The sequence below is a fragment of the Aquarana catesbeiana genome, linkage group LG02 (genome assembly GCF_042186555.1).
Source record: "Aquarana catesbeiana isolate 2022-GZ linkage group LG02, ASM4218655v1, whole genome shotgun sequence".
In the NCBI taxonomy this organism is placed as follows: Eukaryota; Metazoa; Chordata; class Amphibia; order Anura; family Ranidae; genus Aquarana; species Aquarana catesbeiana.
The window spans coordinates 309265655-309289447 of record NC_133325.1 but is presented as its reverse complement, the minus strand read 5'-3'; the positions used below and the strand labels follow the sequence as shown (position 1 = coordinate 309289447).

The window sequence follows — 23793 nt, the reverse complement described above, 5'->3', positions numbered from 1 at the left end:
TTTATGTCTTTGTTGATCCCTCCCCTACACGATATGCCCAGGAGCCATAGCGTTCACATTTGAAAATCCACATGTATGAAGATACCCGATAAACATCTGGCAGTCCAACTTCTGGGAAGGATTTCCAAGTGGGTGGCGGCTTTATAGCAGGGCCCTCTTCACACCTATCTAGTATGTTGCAGGATGGATGTTACCGCACTCACATGATGTACCACATGCTTACATGTTGTGTTAAGTCACCCTTTTTTTCTGAATGGGCTGCCAAGCGCTGGCGCACACAACAGGACACATTTTTATTTTTTACTTTTTTTTTTTTAAACACACTATACCATAACACACAGATGGTTTGCTTCTTAGGATTGTAGTGTGTACAGGTTTGAAAATGAATGGCACAGCAGCACACCACTGATCGCACATTACAGTAACATGAAATTACATTTTAAAATAAAGCACAAGGCATGAAGCTAGATTAAGAGTGCCAGCATTTCCTAATATAGAAGACATACACAGAAGAATCTGCAACTAGATTTTGTACATTCATTAAAGTGATTGTAAAGTCTCGTTTAAAAAAAACAAAAAACAAACATGTTATACTTACCTGCCCTGTGCAGTTGGTTTTGCACAGGGCAGCCTGGATCCTCCTCTTTTTGGGTCCCTCTTCTGTGCTCCTGGCCCCTCCCTCCTGTCAAGTGCCCCCACAGCAAGCAGCTTGCTATAGGGCATCTGAGCCGAGCTGCAGCTCCGCTTGTCCATTCAGACACTGAGCTGCCATTCTGCCCCACCCCCTCTCCTGATTGGCCAACTGACTGACAGCCGCGGGAGCCAATGGCACTGCTGTGGTGTCTCAGCCAATCAGGAGGAGAGTCACGGACGGCCAAGGGACTCGTGGACATAGCTGGACAGAGATGGGGCTCAGGTAAGTATTAGGGGGGTGCTGGGGAGGCTGCTACACACAGAAGGCTTTTTATCTTAATGCATGGAATGCATCAAGCTAAAAAACCTTCTGCCTTTACAACTCCTTTAATAAAGGTAATACAACAAATCAGGACAGAGCGTGTTTTAACTGACCTGTTAAGATAGCAAAGTAATCCAAAAACATACCTTTCGGTTTTCATTTGTAATGGGAATTGTATCTCCATTCTCCTTTAAGTCATGCATTAAAGGATTTCCAAAAAGATCAGTTTGTGATATCTGAAAAGTTATCATCATGTCGTCCTCAACACTGCCCTCATACTCCAACAGTTCTTTTAAACTTTGGTACAGGACCTGTAAAAAGAGTTTCTTCATTCAGTAAGGTTTAACAAATGAGAGCATGTACAACTGGTGAGAAAGGTCCTCAAAACGGTGGCACAGGAGTCTTATATAGAGGTCGACCGATATATCGGCCGATATTTGGCGTTTTTTACTTAATTGGCATCGGCAGATTGTGCTGATAAAAAAGGCAGATTGTAACTTCAGCCGTGACTTGCAAATGACTTCTGTAATAGAAGTTAATGCAAGTTTCCTGAGGTTATCTGTGGAGAGGATTCTCTCCTCCTCTGGGCAGCCTGCCAAGTCTGATAAGAAGATACATTGTATCTTTCAGGTTCTTTTTATCAATAGACTGAGCTCTGTGTGTAGAAGTTCTCAGTTTAACCACTTGCCGACCGCCTAACGTATATATACGTCGGCAGAATGGCACGGGCAGGCAGAATCACGTACCTGTACGTGATCTGCCTCCCGCGGGCGGGGGGTCCGATCGGACCCCCCCCCGGTGCCACCGGCGGTCGGCATCTGACTAGGAGCGTCGGGAGGCGAGGGGGAGACCATCCGATCGTGGCCCCCCCCTCGCGATCGCTCCCAGCCAATAGGAATCCTCCCCTGCCTGTGTGTAGTTTCACACAGGCAGAGGATGTGATGTCATCTCTCCTCGGTCTGGCAGTTTCCGTCCCAGCGCCGAGGAGAGAAGACATGTAAGTGCACACAACACACACACACACAGTAGAACATGCCAGGCATACCTTACACCCCCGATCCCCCCCCATCGCCCCCCGATCCCCCCCCCCGATCACCCCCCCCCTGTCACAAACTGACATTAGCAGTATTTTTTTTTTTTTTTTTCTGATTACTGCATAGTGTCAGTTTGTGACAGTTACAGTGTTAGGGCAGTGAATATTACCCCCCTTTAGGTCTAGGATACCCCCCCTAATAAAGTTTTAACCCCTTGATCACCCCCTGTCACCAGTGTCACTAAGCGATCATTTTTCTGATCGCTGTATTAGTGTCGCTGGTGACGCTAGTTAGGAACGTAAATATTTAGGTTCGCCGTCAGCGTTTTATAGCGTCAGGGACCCCCATATACTATCTAATAAAGGTTTTAACCCCTTGATTGCCCCCTAGTTAACCCTTTCAACACTGATCACCGTATAACTGTTACGAGTGACGCTGGTTAGTTCGTTTATTTTTTATAGTGTCAGGGCACCTGCCGTTTATTACCGAATAAAGGTTTAGCCCCCTGATCGCCCGGTGGTGATATGCGTCGCCCCAGGCAGCGTCAGATTAGCGCCAGTACCGCTAACACCCACGCACGCAGCATACGCCTCCCTTAGTGGTATAGTATCTGTACGGATCAATATCTGATCCAATCAGATCTATACTAGCGTCCCCAGCAGTTTAGGGTTCCCGAAAACGCAGTGTTAGCGGGATCAGCCCAGATACCTGCTAGCACCTGCGTTTTGCCCCTCCGCCCGGCCCACCCAAGTGCAGTATCGATCGATCACTGTCACTTACAAAACACTAAACGCATAACTGCAGCGTTCGCAGAGTCAGGCCTGATCCCTGCGATCGCTAACAGTTTTTTTGGTAGCGTTTTGGTGAACTGGCAAGCACCAGCCCCAGGCAGCGTCAGGTTAGTGCCAGTAGCGCTAACACCCACGCACGCAGCATACGCCTCCCTTAGTGCTATAGTATCTGATCGGATCAATATCTGATCCGATCAGATCTATACTAGCGTCCCCAGCAGTTTAGGGTTCCCACAAACGCAGTGTTAGCGGGATCAGCCCAGATACCTGCTAGCACCTGCGTTTTGCCCCTCCGCCCGGCCCAGCCCAGCCCACCCAAGTGCAGTATCGATCGATCACTGACACTTACAAAACACTAAACGCATAACTGCAGCGTTCGCAGAGTCAGGCCTGATTGCTGCGATCGCTAACAGTTTTTTTGGTAGCGTTTTGGTGAACTGGCAAGCACCAGCCCCAGGCAGCGTCAGGTTAGCACCAGTACCGCTAACACCCACGCACGCAGCATACGCCTCCCTTAGTGGTATAGTATCTGAACTGATCAATATCTGATCCGATCAGATCTATACTAGCGTCCCCAGCAGTTTAGGGTTCCCACAAACGCAGTGTTAGCGGGATCAGCCCAGATACCTGCTAGCACCTGCGTTTTGCCCCTCCGCCCGGCCCAGCCCAGCCCACCCAAGTGCAGTATCGATCGATCACTGACACTTACAAAACACTAAACGCATAACTGCAGCGTTCGCAGAGTCAGGCCTGATCCCTGCGATCGCTAACAGTTTTTTTGGTAGCGTTTTGGTGAACTGGCAAGCACCAGCGGCCTAGTACACCCCGGTCGTAGTCAAACCAGCACTGCAGTAACACTTGGTGACGTGGCGAGTCCCATAAGTGCAGTTCAAGCTGGTGAGGTGGCAAGCACAAGTAGTGTCCGGCTGCCACCAAGAAGACAAACACAGGCCCGTCGTGCCCATAGTGCCCTTCCTGCTGCATTCGCCAATCCTAATTGGGAACCCACCGCTTCTGCAGCGCCCGTACTTCCCCCATTCACATCCCCAACCAAATGCAGTCGGCTGCATGAGAGGCATTTTCTTTATGTCCTCCCGAGTACCCCTACCCAACGAACCCCCAAAAAAGATGTTGTGTCTGCAGCAAACGCGGATATAGACGTGACACCCGCTATTATTGTCCTTCCTGTCCTGACAATCCTGGTCTTTGCATTGGTGAATGTTTTGAACGCTACCATACAATAGTTGAGTATTAGCGTAGGGTACAGCATTGCACAGACTAGGGCACACTTTCACAGGGTCTCCCAAGATGCCATCGCATTTTGAGAGACCCGAACCTGGAACCGGTTACAGTTATAAAAGTTAGTTACAAAAAAAAGTGTAAAAAAAAAAAAAAAAAAAAAAAACATACAAAAATATAAAATAAAAAAAAAATAGTTGTCGTTTTATTGTTCTTTCTCTCTCTATTCTCTCTCTCTATTGTTCTGTTCTTTTTTACTGTATTCTATTCTGCAATGTTTTATTGTTATTATGTTTTATCATGTTTGCTTTTCAGGTATGCAATTTTTTATACCTTACCGTTTACTGTGCTTTATTGTTAACCATTTTTTTGTCTTCAGGTACGCCATTCACGACTTTGAGTGGTTATACCAGAATGATGCCTGCAGGTTTAGGTATCATCTTGGTATCATTCTTTTCAGCCAGCGGTCGGCTTTCATGTAAAAGCAATCCTAGCGGCTAATTAGCCTCTAGACTGCTTTTACAAGCAGTGGGAGGGAATGCCCCCCCCCCCCCCCCAACGTCTTCCGTGTTTTTCTCTGGCTCTCCTGTCTCAACAGGGAACCTGAAAATGCAGCCGGTGATTCAGCCAGCTGACCATAGAGCTGATCAGAGACCAGAGTGGCTCCAAACATCTCTATGGCCTAAGAAACCGGAAGCTACGAGCATTTTATGACTTAGATTTCGCCGGATGTAAACAGCGCCATTGGGAAATTGGGAAAGCATTTTATCACACCGATCTTGGTGTGGTCAGATGCTTTGAGGGCAGAGGAGAAATCTAGGGTCTAATAGACCCCAATTTTTGCAAAAAAGAGTACCTGTCACTACCTATTGCTATGATAGGGGATATTTACATTCCCTGAGATAACAATAAAAATGATTAAAAAAAAAAAAAAAAATGAAAGGAACAGTTTAAAAATAAGATAAAAAAATAATAATAATAAAGAAAAAAAAAAAAAAAAAAAAAAAAAAAGCACCCCTGTCCCCCCTGCTCTCGCGCTTAGGCGAACGCAAGCGTCGGTCTGGCGTCAAATGTAAACAGCAATTGCACCATGCATGTGAGGTATCGCCGCGAAGGTCAGATCGAGGGCAGTAAGTTTAGCAGTAGACCTCCTCTGTAAATCTAAAGTGGTAACCTGTAAAGGCTTTTAAAGGCTTTTAAAAATGTATTTAGTTTGTCGCCACTGCACGTTTGTGCGCAATTTTAAAGCATGTCATGTTTGGTATCCATGTACTCGGCCTAAGATCATCTTTTTTATTTCATCAAACATTTGGGCAATATAGTGTGTTTTAGTGCATTAAAATGTAAAAAAGTGTGTTTTTTCCCCAAAAAATGCGTTTGAAAAATCGCTGCGCAAATACTGTGTGAAAAAAAAAAATGAAACACCCACCATTTTAATCTGTAGGGCATTTGCTTTAAAAAAAATATATAATGTTTGGGGGTTCAAAGTAATTTTCTTGCAAAAAAAAATTATTTTTTTATGTAAACAATAAGTGTCAGAAAGGGCTTTGTCTTCAAGTGGTTAGAAGAGTGGGTGATGTGTGACATAAGCTTCTAGATGTTGTGCATAAAATGCCAGGACAGTTCAAAACCCCCCCAAATGACCCCATTTTGGAAAGTAGACACCCCAAGCTATTTGCTGAGAGTCATGTTGAGTCCATGGAATAATTTATATTGTGACACAAGTTGCGGGAAAGAGACAATTTTTTATTTTTTTTATTTTTTTTTGCGCAAAGCTGTCACTAAATGATATATTGCTCAAACATGCCATGGGAATATGTGAAATTACACCCCAAAATACATTCTGCTGCTTCTCCTGAGTACGGGGATACCACATGTGTGAGACTTTTTGGGAGCCTAGCCGCGTACGGGACCCTGAAAACCAAGCACCGCCTTCAGGCTTTCTAAGGCCGTAAATTTTTGATTTCACTCTTCACTGCCTATCACAGTTTCGGAGGCCATGGAATGCCCAGGTTGCAAAAACCCCCCCCAAATGACCCCATTTTGGAAAGTAGACACCCCAAGCTATTTGATGAGAGGTATAGTGAGTATTTTGCAGACCTCACTTTTTGTCACAAAGTTTTGAAAATTGAAAAAAGAAAAAAAAAAATTTTTTTTCTCGTCTTTCTTTATTTTCAAAAACAAATGAGAGCTGCAAAATACTCACCATGCCTCTCAGCAAATAGCTTGGGGTGTCTACTTTCCAAAATGGGGTCATTTGGGGGGGGTTTGTGCCACCTGGGCATTCCATGGCCTCCGAAACTGTGATAGGCAGTGAGGAGTAAAATCAAAAATGTACGCCCTTAGAAATCCTGAAGGTGGTGATTGGTTTTCGGGGTCCCGTACGCGGCTAGGCTCCCAAAAAGTCCCACACATGTGGTATCCCCATACTCAGGAGAAGCAGCTAAATGTATTTTGGGGTGCAATTCCACATATGCCCATGGCCTGTGTGAGCAATATATCATTTAGTGACAACTTTGTGCAAAAAAAAAAAAAAAAAAAAAAAAAATTTGTCACTTTCCCGCAACTTGTGTCAAAATATAAAACATTCCATGGACTCAACATGCCTCAAAGCAAATAGCTTGGGGTGTCTACTTTCCAAAATGGGGTCATTTGGGGGGATTTTATGTCATCTGGGCATTTTATGGCCTTCAAAACTGTGATAGGTAGTGAGGAGTAAAATCAAAAATGTACGCCCTTAGAAATCCTGAAGGCAGTGATTGGTTTTCGGGGCCCCGTACGCGGCTAGGCTCCCAAAAAGTCCCACACATGTGGTATCCCCATACTCAGGAGAAGCAGCAGAATGTATTTTGGGGTGCAATTCCACATATGCCCATGGCCTGTGTGAGCAATATATCATTTAGTGACAACTTTTTGTAATTTTTTTTTTTTTTTTTTTTTTTGTCATTATTCAATCACTTGGGACAAAAAAAATGAATATTCAATGGGCTCAACATGCCTCTCAGCAAATTCCTTGGGGTGTCTACTTTCCAAAATGGGGTCATTTGTGGGGGTTTTGTACTGCCCTGCCATTTTAGCACCTCAAGAAACGACATAGGCAGTCATAAATTAAAGGCTGTGTAAATTCCAGAAAATGTACCCTAGTTTAGACGCTATAACTTTTGCGCAAACCAATAAATATACACTTATTGACATTTTTTTTACCAAAGACATGTGGCCGAATACATTTTGGCCTAAATGTATGACTAAAATTGAGTTTATTGGATTTTTTCTAGAACAAAAAGTAGAAAATATCATTTTTTTTCAAAATTTTCGGTCTTTTTCCGTGTATAGCGCAAAAAATAAAAACGGCAGAGGTGATCAAATACTATCAAAAGAAAGCTCTATTTGTGGGAAGAAAAGGACGCAAATTTCGTTTGGGTACAGCATTGCATGACCGCGCAATTAGCAGTTAAAGCGACGCAGTGCCGAATTGTAAAAAGTGCTCTGGTCAGGAAGGGGGTAAAACCTTCCGGGGCTGAAGTGGTTAACCATTTAAAGACTAAATCTTTTCTGACACTTGTTGCTTACAAGTAAAAATCCTGTATTTTCTGCTAGAAAATCACTTCGAACCCCCAAACATTATATATATTTTTTTAGCAGAGACCCTAGGGAATAAAATGGTGGTTGTTGCAATATTTTATGTCACACGGTATTTGCGCAGCGGTCTTTCAAACGCAATTTAAAAAAAAAAACCTAAGCAGTAAAGTTAGCCCATTTTTTTTCATCCAAAAGTTTTGATTACCTGTTTTTGTGTATTTAATATTTAAGATAGTTTTTTTTTTTTTTTTTCTAAATTATACATACAAGTGAACTGATTGGAGGTTTGTTTTGTTTAACGTTTAAATGAAAAAAAATTCTGTATTACTTAAGGCTGCTTTCACCCTGGAGCGGGCAGGCGTTGATGGTAAAACGCTGCTAGTTTTAGCGGCGCTTTACCGTCATTTTAGAGTCGCTATTCGGCTGCTAGCGGGGCGCTTATAACCCAGCTAGCGGCCGAGGAAGGGGTTAAATGCGCCCCTGAAGCGCTGCTGCCAAAACGCTTTGCAGGCGCTTCGGCAGCGGTGCGCATTAATTTCAATGGGCAGGAGTGGTGGAGGAGTGGTATACACCGCTCCAAAGATGCCATTTGCAGGACTTTTTTTTACATCCTGCCAGTGCATCGCCTCAGTGTGAAAGCACTCGGGATATCACACTGAGACTGCAGGGGAGCCGTTTTACAGGCACTTTACAGGCGCTATTTTTAGCCCAAAGTGCCTGAAAAACGCCCCAGTGTGAAAGGGGTCTAACTGTTAGATTTTATGAGATGAAGGGAAAAAAGAAAAAAAAAAAAAAAAAAATCGGCCAAATACATCGGCCCAAAAAAATCGGCATCACATATCGGCCATCGGCCACCGCGATTTCTAAATATCGGCATCGGCATCGGCCAGAGAAAAACCCATATCGGTCGACCTCTAGTCTTATATGGCTTACAAGTAACTTTGATGTACTGTATAAATGTGCTCAAAACTACCCCTGGAGACACGTAGAAGTTGTCTAGTTTGTTATAGTTAACAAATTCTGGGTGTTATACCTCCATAGTTAATGCCTCAAAGGAAAGTGTGGTTTGGAGAAATAGAAACATGAATTGTTATATAATGGTTATTCATTGGAGTGTTGTGAAAATGTTTTTAGATTAAACTTACAGGGTGAGAGTCTGTCAGATCACGAAATGTTCCTTTTTTTCCCATCAATTTTCGATAAACAACCATTGGAAAATGCACATCTAGGATGCAATTGTTGTATATTGCCAAGCCCAGAACAATTCCAATGAGGGTAAATTGTCCTTCAGTCTCATACGAAGATGGGTTGAACCAAAAGAATTTTGTGGACTCATCATATGTAAACATGCCTGCAGGAAGGAAAACCATAGAATACAAGGCATTTATTACTGGAATTAACAATACGTATTTATATGTTAAAGCTCGTAATATTGTGAGTCACAAACCAGAACAAGCATGCATGGAAGGTTATCTAACCCCTCCCAACTCCCTGATCTGCATACTTATTCTAGCTTAGTAATTTATAAAGTACCAAAGCCAGCAAGTCAACACAACAGCAATGGCAGCCCCTACAGTTCTGCCATGACAATATTACTGACAACATGCTAATAAATCTGCCTTGCATACCAGGGTAGGTAAACTGTTCTAAGATATATTTTTTTACTACAACCCAACTGTTAAGAAAGAATAGGTCCATCCCCTGTACCACACTTGGAGAAATAGTGAAGTCACCACAAAATAAAAATGGTGCAATAAAAATGAACGATTCTAGAAAGGTCAATAGCTGGAATGGTAATACTGTCAGACAGGTTTGAAAAAAAATCCCAGTAGACAGTGTACCTCAAACTAAGAAACGGATGGTAACTATCTTGCGGGACTTGTTTTCACAAAACTTGAATGGCTGTATGTCTGGTTCCATAACAGATCCATCCGGATCCCAGAACCCTCAGACCCTTAGCAGATTCTTCTGGAACCCAGAATGCCTCATCACCTACCAAAGTTTGTAGTCATAAACCTAACAAACCCTCTCTCTAATCTGTACCATGAAAGCAATAGGATTGCCACTGACAATGATAGCTGTCTGTCATGCTGATTCAATGATTTCAATACTGACTCACTGACCATGAACAAGCAAGATTAGGAGTACTGACTTTAATAATCTGTATGCTTTTTCCAGGTCAGCATCTTAAACTAATAAACCTAATGGATTCCTGCAATGGCCAGGTAAGTTGCATTTTCAAAAGGTCAGCAATAAAAGAGCCTCTACAGGTTTCCTTTAAAGTGTATATCAAGGCAAAATGAAAAAAATAAATACATACATTTACATTAAAAGACCTAGGATAAGTAATTCAGATGCATTTGAAAGATTGGACACTGGCAATCAAAGCTGTAAAGCCCATTATAAACCACCCCACACTCCAGTTTTTTGCTATAGACCTAAAAGAACAGACATCTTTTTTTTCCTGCAGAGGGAAGCAAACCCTCTTACTTTTTCTGCTTTTTATCAGAATTGTTTTTTCTCCTAGAAAGCTTTTTCAGTTTCTGCAGCTCTTTATATCGGTTGATCCTCGGCATAGCCTTGGAGGCTGTACCTGGACCTCACTATGAGGAAACAGTAGAGCTGTAATGTGTCCTGAAGGCACTGGGTTCTGCTGAGGTGCTCTCCTAGACACCCTTAATGTAAAACATAAGATAGCCACACTGTGCTTTACAGGTCCAGGGTGGCAGTGCACTCGTCTGAAACCTCGTCCATAAAGATTCCTTCAGTAATATGCCTACTGGGAAGGGAAAAAGCTATCTGGATGGGGCATGTCCTCTGGTTCCCGCATAACTGCTACCAGTGTGTCATGGTTTGAGGTTACTGCAGAGCGTCTTAGAATTACCACTATTTATGGAAGCCTTTACTGCTACTAGGAGTTACCGAAAGGGTTAACTCTAGCTTTAGGAGGCAACACTTTTGGTGGTGGGCCAGAAAAAAAGCACACTGCCATTTCTGAAAACGGCACCCAGTATCTATTACTACCTGTGCACCCCTACTGAGCTTGTCCTACCTCCCTTTAGGTCGTCTTACTACACATTTTCCAGAGCATGCTCAGGCCTTCACAGCCTTCCCGCCATCTCCTCAGCCGCACTCACACCTCAATCCTCCAAGATGTTAATTGGGTTCCCTGCTGTCCTACAGTGATAAGTTCACAGCCAGCATTACCCTTCCTGCTTCTGCGGCCTACCCCTTTTGGGTTTACACATGAGGATGAGGTTTTGACAGTTCTTGTAGAGGGCATCTCGTGTTTAAAGAGTTTGTGGATAAAAGGCTTAGAAGGGGTAGAAGAGAACATTTTTGCACCAGTAAAAGAAAAGATTAAGCCTCAGCCTGGAGAACTCTCAATTTCAAAATAATAATATTATTATTATTCGTTTCTCCCAAGGTCCAACTAAGGTAAGCCTGGGACTCCCTTCCACAGTAAATCCTGAACTCCCAAATTCACAAGCAATTCCTCGTCACAATAAGAAGGTGCCTTCAATTCTCAAAATGGAGGGACATCTGTGAGGCCACCTAGTCCCAAGATATACGAGTCCAGAATGTGGTATTCATGGGCTACAAGCTAGAATTTTAAACTCTGCCTCCACCCCACTTCATGTCATGTCAAATATTTTGCCAACATCCCCACAAGGACTAGCATAACTCCACGCTCTGGAACAGCTCCTCTCTCTCTCTCTAGGGGTCATAACCATCAGACCATGTAAACTGCTCACCTTACATATAGACCTCTTGGTTACACTGCAGCTGAGTGCCATTTACAGTGCCCAGACAAAGAATTTAAGCTGTCTCAATCTAGTGCCTCAGCCTACTTCCTGTGCTGGACTCTGAATGGCACTCGGCTGCCGTGTGCGGCCAGGCTAGGGGTCATTGCAGCTGGTCTGCAGTAACACAGTGATAAATTGCTGCACAGATTTTCCCAGTAACAATGGTTGCTCCATGTTGTAACTGCACTGCGGGTTAATGGTATGTTTCACAACCAGGTTCTCGACATACATAGACTCAACTCTTAAAGCGGGGGTCCACCCACACCGCCAAAAAAAAAAAAAAAATATTAAAAGCCAGCAGCTACAAATACTGCAGCTGCTGACTTTTAATACATGGCCACTTACCTGTCCCAGGGTCCAGCGATGTCGGCAGGTGAAGCCGAGAACCCGCTCGGTTCTCGGCAGCTGCCGCCGCCATCCTAGGTGAGGGAATCAGGAAGTGAAGCGTTGCGGCTTCACTTCCCGGTTCCCCACTGCGCATGCGCAAGTCGCGCATCGTAAGTGGTCCCCGCTCTCTCCTGGGAGCTGTGTGTTTCCCAGGAGACAGCGCGGAGGGACAGGAAGAGGCATAGACTCCCATGGGAGTCTATGCCGGAAGTGGGTGCAAATACCTGTCTTAGACAGGTATCTGCACCCGCCTCCCCCCTGAAAGGTGCCAAATGTGACACCGGAGGGGGGGAGGGTTCCGAAAAGCGGAAGTTCCATTTTTGTGTGGAACTCCGCTTTAAGTACACTCCAAGGTTGTCAATATGGAAAATTACGTTTTTCTTGTTTCTTTGAGCCCTTGTTACATCTGAGGTGGCTTGAGTGCTTAACCCTTTGTATACCATCAAGCTTTAGTCTGGCTGGCCACACTTGCAGATCAATATAATCCATATATTAACCAAGCTTTCATAGACCTCCTATAACTAAAGGATCTATATGTAAGGTGAGCAGTTTGCACATCACCAGATGTGAAGGGAAAAGCACAGGTGTTTGGAAGATTTTTTTTATTCTTGCACATGAAAGAATTATGCATGATGAACACTACTTGTGTTGCATTAATGGACCTTGGACATTGTACTTAACTATTAAAGTGATTGTAAAAGGTTTTTTTTTTTTTTTTTTAACAAACATGTCATACTTGCCTGCTCTGTACAAGGGTTTTGCACAGAGTGGCCCCGATCCTCCTTTTCTGGGGTCCCCGGTGGCGCTCCTGGCTCCTCCTCTTCAGCGAGTGCCCCCATGGAGAGCGTATTTCCATGCGGGCACCTGTGCGTGCGCGCTCCTGAGTCCTGCTGCTGCATCCATTGACACAGACAGAGGACTCGGCCCACCCTCGGCTACTGTGTCACTGTATTTGATTGACAGCGGCAGGAGCCAATGGCTCCTGCTGCTATCAATCTATCCAATGAGTAAGGATGAGCTCAGGCGTGTTCGCAAACAGCACGTGCAGAGCCCGCCAGGAAGTCGGCACTGCAGAGCGCTAATCACAAGCAGTGAGACATTGTCCCGATGCGTGGCTGCAGAAATCGGGAAATGTCTCACAGCTTGGGATTAGCGATTCCCAGTGCCGACTTCCTGGCGGGCTCTGCATGTGCTGTTTGCAAACACGCCTGAGCTCATCCCTACCAATGAGGACCACCCGAGACAGCAGCTGGACTCGTGCTCATCGCTGGAACGATTGGGTTCAAGTATGGAAAAAAAATGGGGGGGGGGGGGGGGGGTGGGGGGGGCGCTCTCCGGGAGGTAGCTGCAAAGGGTGTATTAAGGTGAAAAACCCTGAGGCTTTACAACTCCTTAACCACTAAGCCACCGCCCACCGTCATGATGGCGGGACGAGGATTCTGTTGTTCTGGGCGGACGTCATATGACGTCCTCGCCCTCCCGAGCCACTAGGGGGCACGCGCCGCCGACGGTGCGCGCGCCCGCTGCGTCGCTCGGGACCCGGTGCGCGTGCCCGGCGGCCGCGATGTCCGCCGGGCACCCGCGATTGCCGGGTAACAGAGCAGGACCGTGGATCTGTGCATGTAAACACAGATCCACGTCCTGTCAAAGAGGAGAGGAGACCGATGGCGTGTCCCTTGTACATAGGGACACCGATCGGTCACCTCCCCCAGTCAGTCCCCTCCCCCCCCAGTTAGAATTACCTCCTTAGGTCATACATTAACCCCTCGATCGCCCCCTAGTGGTTAACCCCTTCCCTGCCAGTCACATTTACACAGTAATCAATGCAATTTTATAGCATTGATCGCTGTATAAATGTGAATGGTCCCAAAAATGTGTCAAAAGTGTCCGATGTGTCGCAATATCGCAGTCACAATAAAAATCGCAGATCGCCGCCATTACTAGTAAAAAATAAATAAATAATAAAAATGCTATAAATCTATCCCCTATTTTGTAGACGCTATAACTTTTGCGCAAACCAATCAATATACGCTTATCGCAATTTTTTTTTACCAAAAATATGTAGAAGAATACATAATGGCCTAAACTGAGGAAAAAATTTGTTAAAAAAAAAAAAAAATTGGATATTTATTATAGCAAAAAGTAAAAAATATTGTGTTTTTTCAAAATTGTCCCTCTTCTTTTGTTTATAGCGCAAAAAGTAAAAACCGCAGAGGTGATCAAATACCACCAAAAGAAAGCTCTATTTGTGGGGAAAAAAATGATAAAAATTTAATTAGGGTGCAGTGTAACATGACCGCGCAATTGTCAATCAAAGTGCGACAGCGCTGAAAACTGAAAAAAGGCTTGGGCAGGAAGGGGGTGAAAGCGCCCTGTATTGAGGTGGTTAAAGTTTGTTTTGATTATTCGACTGTTCACAATGAGTTACTGTTTATATTACAGAAGATGTGAACTACATACAGTATTTTATGCGCGTTAATGAGCATTTTTAATAGCACATATATTTGTTTTTGTGTACAGTTTAGATTTGATTTCATGATTCTAACACACTGAGTTTCTACACAGTGTATATGTTTCTTTATGCATCACTTGAGTTTCTATATTACTGCTTACTATATATTGAGTTACTATATTTACTGCTGGATCACAGTGGCAGCAGGATCACAGTGGCAGGCAATCAGCGGGCACTACAAACTTGATGTCTGCTAGCACCCCCCAGATCATGCTGCAGAGAGGCAGAACAGTAGTCTGCCTATGTAAACAAGGAGGAAGGCATTGAATCCTGTGTGTCTGCAAAAGCAGGGCCATCGATCCATGTCTTCCCCTAGTAAAAGCACCTCCCAAACTAATAGAACACAGGCTAGCCACACACTTGGGTTTGGGATTTGGGATTCCTGGGTTAGTTCAGACCGTACCATACCACCTGCCCCCTGATCTGTGGGATGAAACATTAGATTATGTTAAATGTATGCATATACCTAGAGTCCATAAAGGATCAAAACAAGCAGATTAGCTTTGCAATTGTCAAGTCGCTTTGTGTATATTGACTGGATACCTGAAGACTTTTTTTTTCCCATTACGATCTGAGCAATGTTCGCTCTAATGAATACCTATGTATTTGTTGTTTGTGTATAAAACAATAAAAAAAATTACACCTTTAAAAAAAATGTAATTCACCTGACCCCCAAAACCAGGCTTGCTTTGGCCTGGTGGCTCAGGAGCCAAGCCCTGAAGTCAGCGAAATGGATCCTCCCACAGGTCTGGAAGGTGCTCACAATAGATTCTAGCCTGTTGGCCTGGAGGGAAGTCCTGGACACTCTCTCCGTAGAAGGGACTTGGGTGACCAAAGGAAGCTTGTCTCCCTATCAATATTCTAGAACTTGGAGTGATTCAGTTATTGCTTCAACACTAAACCTCTTAAAGCAGAAGTAAACCCATCCTTAAAGCAGTTTAATTTCTGGCACCTGCCGGAAATGTAACACTACCATTGGTTGTGCTCTCAACCAAACTGTCAAGCCATCCAAATGGCTGGTGTCTAAAATGATCACATGTGCAGCATCACGGAAGTTGTGGATTAAACAGAGGCAAAGATGGCAGCTTCCTTGGCTGAAAAAGATAGGGGGGTTTACTTACACTTAAACTGCAAGGTCATCTGACCAGGATTGAGTCAGACAATGCCACAACAGTGGCTTACTTCAACCATCAGGGAGCAACCTGAAGTCTTGCATTGCAAGGATAAGCCAATCAGAATCCAGCTTGGTTGGATCTTCGTTCCGCTGTGCATATACCAGATGTTGGGAATAGGCTGGTGGACTCTCAGTAGTCAACATCTAAACTCAGAAGAATGGTTTCTTTACCCGGGGTTGTTTCAAGACCTCTGTCTCAGGAGCAGAACTCTGGATAAACCCACTGGCTTGCAGGTTCAACATCAAACTGAGCAAGTTTGTCTCCAGGTCCAGGGATAATCTAGCCTTCACAGCGGATGCTTGGTGACTCCGTGGGATCAGTTCAACTTGACCTACACCTATCCTTCCTCTGAAACGCCTTTCTAGTCTGCTGTGTAAAATCAGGTTCAAGGGCATTACTGTGTTTCTCATCGATCTGTACTGACCAATGTGGACCTTGTCAGACTCCTGGCACACTCTTCGTTGACCCTCCCAGATTGTGCAGTTTCTTCTGTTCCACCTACTGTTTACCACTCTGCTTCCTGATTTCTGGTTAAACCATGGGGCTCTGTCTAGCCTAACAGATGGGCTGTATAGCACATTGGCTAATCAGTTTTACCCTGTACTGCTATCAGGGGGCTTCTCTCCCTTGCAGACAGCACAGGGGGTTAACACTGGGATTATAAATAGTTAATGAGCCGTGTCTCCTCACCCTGCAGGTAGCACAGGGTTAACACTGGGATCCTAGTTATTACCTCAGCCAGCTCTTACGGTAGCACAGGGTTAAAAGTTGAGTTTTTCATTAACCAGTCAGCAGCAGGCTCCTCTCCTAGCAGGCAGCACAAGAGTATTGACAGCTCCTGTGTACAGACTCCAGGCTCTAGCTAAAAATCGTTTAGCCTGTCTGCGCGCACACACAACAGAGACGATTGAGGGGGGGAGGAGAGCTCCAAGCGCCAAGAGAGAAGGCATGGCCAGCCGCACACCTACTTCCCAGGTCCCAGTCAAATCTTCACCTGGAGGGCTGAGCAATGGAAAGGCTTGAGGAAGGAATTCTTCTTGCATACCCACATTCCCCTGCGGTAGTACATCCAGGCTGTTCCTTCCTCCATGCATGGCCAACTCCACAGGTTCTGCTCCTCCACGGACACTGATGGCTAGCGGCAGCTGCTTGATAGATGAACGAGTTATCAGTTGTTAAGGACGCGGCGGCCCTGCTTCTTAACATCTAATTGCTTCATTCTTTTGTATACATTTCGGTTGCCAGCGGGAGAATCCCGCTGACAACTGAGCCAGAAGGTTTAGGTTTTAAGTATGGGCGCATTTTCACGAGTACTGATACTTCTGTAAATGCCTAGTATCGGTGCAATCCTACTTTCGATGGAACTGTTCTTTTTTTTTTTTTTTTTTAAATTCTTTTATTTTCACACTGAGTGGGTACAACCAGTTACATATTGATTTATACAACAGTGTCAGAACCAAGCATACAGAATACAGGAGTAAGTTTGTAATCAAAGATAACAGAAACAATAGGGTCAAGATATATGATAACTGACATTTGCACCACAGTCACAGTTTGTGGGGATTGTACCCCGGCATAACATTACTGCCAAAGTATGGGACCTCGGAGGTGCTCTAGCATCTTCGTTGCTTGATTCGGTACAGACTCCCTTAAGTGTTAGATTGCATCGCTCAGTGATAGATAATGTTTTCTCATAAAAATAATAGAAATAATAGGGTAGGGAGCTGAATGGCTATGAAGCCCAGACATGGGACCACATGAGAAGGTAGGTGGTTTTAGGATTTTCTTTGTATCTGGCCATAGGGAAACCCATGTATGAGAATGCGTTATAGAGAGACTATAACCCCCGAGGGAAAATAAGAAATATGACCGGGATAAGGGGGGGGGAGGCAAGGAGGGGAGAGGAAACAGGAAGGGTATTGGAAGCGGGAGGTTAAGATATTAGAGAGAAAGAGTGCAGGAAGTAGGAGAATATGAAATATGAGATATGAGGTGTATTGACCCCTGCCTGAGGTGTATAACCGGTTCATTCAGTTAACTGGATTGCGCCATTTCCTGAAGATATGTTTCCGTGTATATAAAGTGCTGCCAGGGTCTCCATGTTTCCCTGAAGGTCTCCTCCCTATTGTGTAGGGTAGCCGTAAGGTCTTCCATGTCCCTTAATTCATTTACTTTCTTAAACCACAGGGATTTCGCCGGTGGTCTCTCCGATTTCCAGCACAGGGGAATGCATGCCTTTGCGGCATTCAGGAGTTGGATGGTGAGAGAGGTCTTATATTTTTTGATGGGTCGTTCTGACAGATGGAGCAGACAGGCTGCAGGGTTCCCCTCTAGGGAGACACCTGTGAGGTGCCCGATCGTGCGGGCCACCTCTATCCAGAAAGGAGCAAGTTTGGAACATGACCAGAAGATGTGCAACATCGTCCCCTCCTCAGCACCACAGCGCCAGCAGAGGCTGGGCACCTGAGGGAAGAAGCAATGTAGAATGGTAGGGACCCTGTACCAGCGTGTCGTGATTTTATAACAAGTTTCTTGCACCCTAGTCGCAATGGAGGATTTCTGGGCAAAATAGAGAATTTTTTTGTCTCTGTACCTCGGTGAATTGGATTCCCAGTTCCTCCTCCCATTTAGTGAGAAACGGGGGTACGTATCCTTCCTCTGGTTGGGTTAGGGATGAGTATATCAGTGAAAGGCAATGTCGTATCGGTTCCCCACGATGGCAAATGAGCTCAAGTTCAGTTAGTTTGCGGGTAATGCCTGGTTTCCGTAGATAACTGCGTAGAAAATTCCGCAGCTGTAAGCTGCTCCAGAAATCTAGGGGGGGTCTGACACTAACGTCCCAGCATTTAGGGAAAGTTGGCCATTGGGTTCCATGAAATCATGTAAGCACAGCCTGGTGCTCATTGCGAGTCGCTTAAATTGGGGGCTCTGCAAACCAGGTAGGAACTCCGGATTACCCAGAATTGGCACCATGGGGGACGGCTGTGGGGATACAGATGAGCGCCGAAATGCATCTCTGGTCACCGTTAAAGTACTGCCAAGAGTGGGGTGTTCAATGATATCTTTGGGTAGTGGTGTTGTAATCCAGGGCCAGCTCCTGGCCAAACCCCCGGAGTCCTCCTCCTCCATCGCAACCCAGTGTTCCGCCTCCGCATGGCAGTGCCAGTCCACCAACCTAGTTAGGTGGACTGCTCTGTAATAGGCCTTAATGTCCGGCAAGCCCACCCCACCCCTACTTTTCGCCAAATGGAGAAGCTGGAGTCGTACTCGTGGTTTGCGGTGGGACCAGACAAACGGCCGGAACATGGAGTCAATTCGTTTGAAGAACGCTGGAGGCAGTCGGATGGGGAGTGCCTGAAGCAGGTACAGCACCCTTGGCAACAGAGTCATCTTCAGGGCACTGCATCTGCCAAACCACGTCAACGTCAGGGAATGCCAGTGTAGTAGGTCAGTTTTAAGGCGTAATAGTAATGGGTCAAAATTGGCCGAGTATAATTCCGCTGGGTCGGACGTAATGTCAACTCCCAAGTAACGTATAAGCTTGGTTGCCCATTTTAGTTGAAAGGTCGAGCGTATACGTTGGGCAGTTCCTGTGTCTACCGTTATGTTGAGGATGGAGGATTTGGTTAAATTGATCTGAAACGAGGAGAGAGTACCGTATTCTTGAAGGGATTGTAGCAGGTTGGGGAGAGAAGAGAGTGGTTCCGTTAGAAAGAAAATAAGGTCGTCCGCAAAGGCGGCCACCTTATGGGAACCTGAGGGTTTCGGGTAGCCTTCAATGTCAGAGTTCGCCCTTATTGTGCACAGCAAGGGTTCCAGGGACAGGATAAAGATCAGAGGGGAGAGGGGGCAACCCTGTCGGGTACCATTACGGATATCAAAGAAGTTTGATCTCGTCTCGTTGACCCTAACCGACGCAGTGGGGCGGGTATACAAAGAGAGTATCCATTGTAACATGGATGAGCGAAGACCTATGTGTTCTAGAGTTGCCCGGATAAAGGACCAGTTAACGCGGTCGAAGGCCTTCTCCGCGTCGGTTGACAGCAGGAGAAGGGCCTTTTTGGTGGTCTTTGCCGCATGTATCAGATTGATGACTCGAATCGTGTTGTCTCTAGGTTCACGTAGCGGCACAAAACCTGCCTGGTCTCTGTGGATCAGATTCGGTATGTGGGGAAGCAGCCTATTAGCTAAATTCTTGGCAAAAAGTTTAAGGTCCGAATTCAGGAGTGCAATTGGACGGTAGCTCCCACAAAGTGATGGGTCTTTACCCTCTTTCGGAATAAGGGAGATATACGCCCTTAGGGTGTCTATTGGGAAGGCATTCCCTTCCGTGAGGGCGTTAAGGGCAGAGACCAAGGGTTTCGACAGTATATCAAAGAAAGTTTTGTAATACACCGTAGTTAAACCATCAGGGCCAGGGGCCTTTTTCGGTTTCGAGGAGGCCAGAGCCACGCCCAGTTCTTCAACCGTCAGGGGTTCCTCCAGTTCCTCCCTCACTTCATCTGGTAATGATGGCATGCCTGAGGCAGCTACATACATTTGGGAGGACTGCCTGCCCTCCAAAGGGGAGTCCCTAGGTTCCGTTCTTTCTAAATTAGAGGCCTGTATCGAAGGAGCGGAACTCCTCTGCTATATCTGAGGAGGTATTTAGCTTCCGCCCCGAGGATGACTGTATGTGTGGGATATATGTTTTCGTGCGAGGACCCTGCAGGGCTCTGGCCTCGATGGAACTGTTCTGACAGATGGCATTCCCTAAATGTTCCATTAGGAAGAAATAAATAGGGTGATAGAGGACAGGCCAGTCTTGACTCATTTAGAATTGTAAAGTGGTCTCAGTAGTCCATTTACTCAGATTCTGGCAGTCGGTAGAGAATAAAAAGGGCCACTGTCTTAAAGCCAGAGGGGATTCCAGAGAATAGTAAGGAGGAGTGTAGGAATGTCCAGCTTACCCTGTCGAAAGTCTTTTTGGCATCAACTGATAATAAGCAAAGGGGATGGAAATGTGATTAGACATAGCACATTAAGAAAATTTTCTTGGCATGGTCTTTGACATCTCATTGTGGGACAAACCCTACTCGTTCCTGGTGTAGAAGAGATGGTATCAAAAGTGTAAGACAGGTTGCCAGAATCCTCATGGAGATTTTAACCACTTGCCAACTGCACTATAATCGAATGACGGCTACAGCAAGGTTGTCTAATTCTAGGAGGGCATCAATAGACATCCTTCCAGAGCCCCGCCTCCTGCAGTGAACATCAGGTGCGTTCTGTGACCGCTGTGTCCTTAGGAAAAAAGACACAGTCCTTAGGACACAGCTTATCACAGATCAGGGTAAAAGGCCAATCACAGCAGCCCTTTACCATGTAATCAACTGTGTCCAATCACATGTAAAGAGACTTACCAGTTATCGGCAGTCCTTTCCTCCAACGCTGTGTGTGGAAAGGAGAGTCGATAACCAGCAAGGCTGTCAAGACATCGTTCACACTCATAATCCGTGCTGCCTCATCAGTGAAAAAGAAAAATTAGTTATTTGCAAAATTTTATAACAGAAACTAAAGAAATACGTTTCTCAAAATTTTCGGTCTTTTTTGTAAGTTTGGCAAAAAATAAACCCAGTGGTGATTAACTGCTTCAGCCCCGGAAGATTTTACCCCCTTCCTGACCAGAGCACTTTTTGAGATTCGGCACTGTGTGACTTTTACTGACAATTGCGCGGTTGTGCGACGTTGCACCCAAACAAAACAGACGTCCTTTTTTTCCCCCACAAATAGAGCTTTCTTTTGGTGGTATTTGGTCACCTCTGTGGTTTTTATTGTTTGCGCTATAAACAAAAAAAGAGCGACAATTTTGAGAAAAAAAAAGCAATATTTTTTACTTTTTGTTATATATATATATATATATATATATATATATATATATATATATATATATATATATATATATATATATATATATATATATATTATATTTTGTTTGTTAACCCCAAAAATATATATATAAAAAAAAAAAAAATTCTCAGTTTAGGCCAATATGTATTCTTCTACATATTTCTGGTAAAAAAAAAAAAAAAAAAAAATCGCAATAAGCATATATTGATTGGTTTGCGCAAAAGTTATAGCGTCTACAAAATAGGAGATAGTTTTATGGCATTATCATTATTTTTTTTTATTAGTAATGGCAGCGATCTGCAATTTTTATCGTGACTGCGACATTATGGCGGACATATCGGACACTATTTTGGGACCATTGTCATTTATACAGCGATCAGTGCTATAAAAATGCACTGATTACTGTGTAAATGACACTCGCAGGAAAGGGGTTAAACACTAGGGGGCGTCAAGAGGTTAAGTGTGTCCTAGGGAGTGATTCTAACTGTGGGAGGAATGGGCTTCCACTCACACGACAGCGATCACTGCTCCCAATGACAGGGAGCAGTGATCTCTGTCATGTCACAAGGCAGAATGGGGAAATGCCTTGTTTACATAGTCATCTCCCCGCTCTGCGGCTCCGTGACAGGATTGCCGAAAGACCGGCGGACATTGAGTCCGTGGGTCCCGCAGGCACGGTCACGCTGTACGCAGCGGCACGCGCGCCCCCCCCCCCCCCGGTAGCCCCGCCAATTAAAGGGGATGTACAGGTATGGCCGTTTAACCACCGCTGCCATTGTGCTGACGTATATCGTGTGCAGCAGTCAGCAATACAGGGCATTTTCACCCCCTTTCTGCCCAGGCCAATTTTCAGTTTTCAGCGCTGTCGTATTTTGAATGACAATTGCGCGGTCATGCAACACTGTACCCAAATTACATTTTTATCATTTTTTTCCCTACAAATAGAGCTTTTTTTTTTGGTGGTATTTGATCACCTCTACGGTTTTTATTTCTTGCGCTATAAACAAAAGAAGAGTGACAAGTTTTTTAAAAAAACACAAAAAAAAAACAAAACACACACAATATTTTTTACCTACATGACTGCACAATTGTCAAAGTGTGACAGCGCTGAACGCAGAAAATTGACCTGGTCAGGAGGAAGTTAAAAATGCCCAGTAGGCAGGTGGTTAAGATGTACATTAATAAGCGAGATGGGATGATGGTAATTGTTAATGTATAGCGTCCTTCCCCAGCTTAGAAACAACTACTATATGGGCTTTCAGTGACTCTTTAGGGAATGGGCACTCTTTTGTTGAGAGTTACAAGATCGTTGTAGAAGCAGATTTGAGGCTGGGTTCACACTTAAAACAGATGTGGCTGACAGTGGGGGTCCAGTGCATCCCTGTTCTCCGTTTTAAATTTTTGCCTGAATTCGGACTTTAAATGGAGCCAAAGATTCACAGGACTCCTGTGCAATTCGCTCTTCAGCTGCCCCGGAGATGTGTGAACCGGCTCCATTGAGAGCCAGTTCACACATCTCCTGTCATGCGAATTGAATGCGGGGAAACTCGCATCCAGTTCGCATAAGTGGGGACGCAGCCTAAGATTATGTAAAATGTTTATAGAATTTGTTGGTCAGACCATCAGGGCCAGGGCTTTTACTAGAGGGGAAATATTTGCCTACCTCTTTTGCTTGACACAGTATATTTTTGGCTCTGATTTCCATAGAACATGTTGTGAGAGCAGACTTCAAAGAAACATGCTATATATGTTGGAGCTGCCAACGTGATCAGTGAATTTCTCATATGTACCAGAGTTGGTGTGCTTTACACAGCAAACTGCACAGCTTGACTTTTCATCATATATGGCAAATAGGAGTCACTGTGTGAAAAGCACTGCTGTTGGTTACTTTTTGTTTGGGACTTTGTGGCTAAAGGGCTCCTTGAAATGTATTGGCATTTTCTGGGGCCAGTGTGTTTTTATACACTATATTACCAAAAGTATTGGGACGCCTGCCTTTACACGTACATGAACTTTAATGGCGTCTTAGTCCGTAGTGTTCAATATTGAGTTGGCCCACCCTTTGCAGCTATACCAGCTTCAACTCTTCTGGGAAGGCTGTCCACAAGGTTTAGGAGTGTCTCTATGGGAATGTTTGACCATTCTTCCAGGAGCGCATTTGTTATGTAGATGAGAAGGCCTGGCTCGCAGTTTCCATTGTAATTCATCCCAAAGGTGTTCTATCAGGTTGAGGTCACGACTCTGTGCAGGCCAGTCAACTTACTCCACCCCAAACTTGCTCATCCATGTCTTTATGGACCTTGCTTTGTGCAGTGGTGCGCAGTCATGTTGGAACAGGAAGGGGCCATCCCAAAACTGTTCCCACAAAGTTAGGAGCTTGAAATTGTCCAAAATGTCTTGGTATGCTGACGCCTTAAGATTTCCCTTCA

At 44.8% G+C, this 23793-nt stretch overlaps 1 protein-coding gene across 1 annotated transcript in view; it reads right to left on the bottom strand.

The window, feature by feature from the left end:
- UBE3A (ubiquitin protein ligase E3A) overlaps positions 1-23793 on the bottom strand; it is a 79685-nt gene that overhangs the window by 8629 nt on the left and 47263 nt on the right. Inside the window, exons 6-7 of the mRNA XM_073614653.1 lie at positions 8744-8949; positions 1102-1266 (exon numbers count right to left, since the gene is read on the bottom strand). Coding sequence (XP_073470754.1) covers positions 1102-1266; positions 8744-8949 — 371 coding nt within the window. The remainder of the gene's footprint in view (positions 1-1101; positions 1267-8743; positions 8950-23793) is intronic.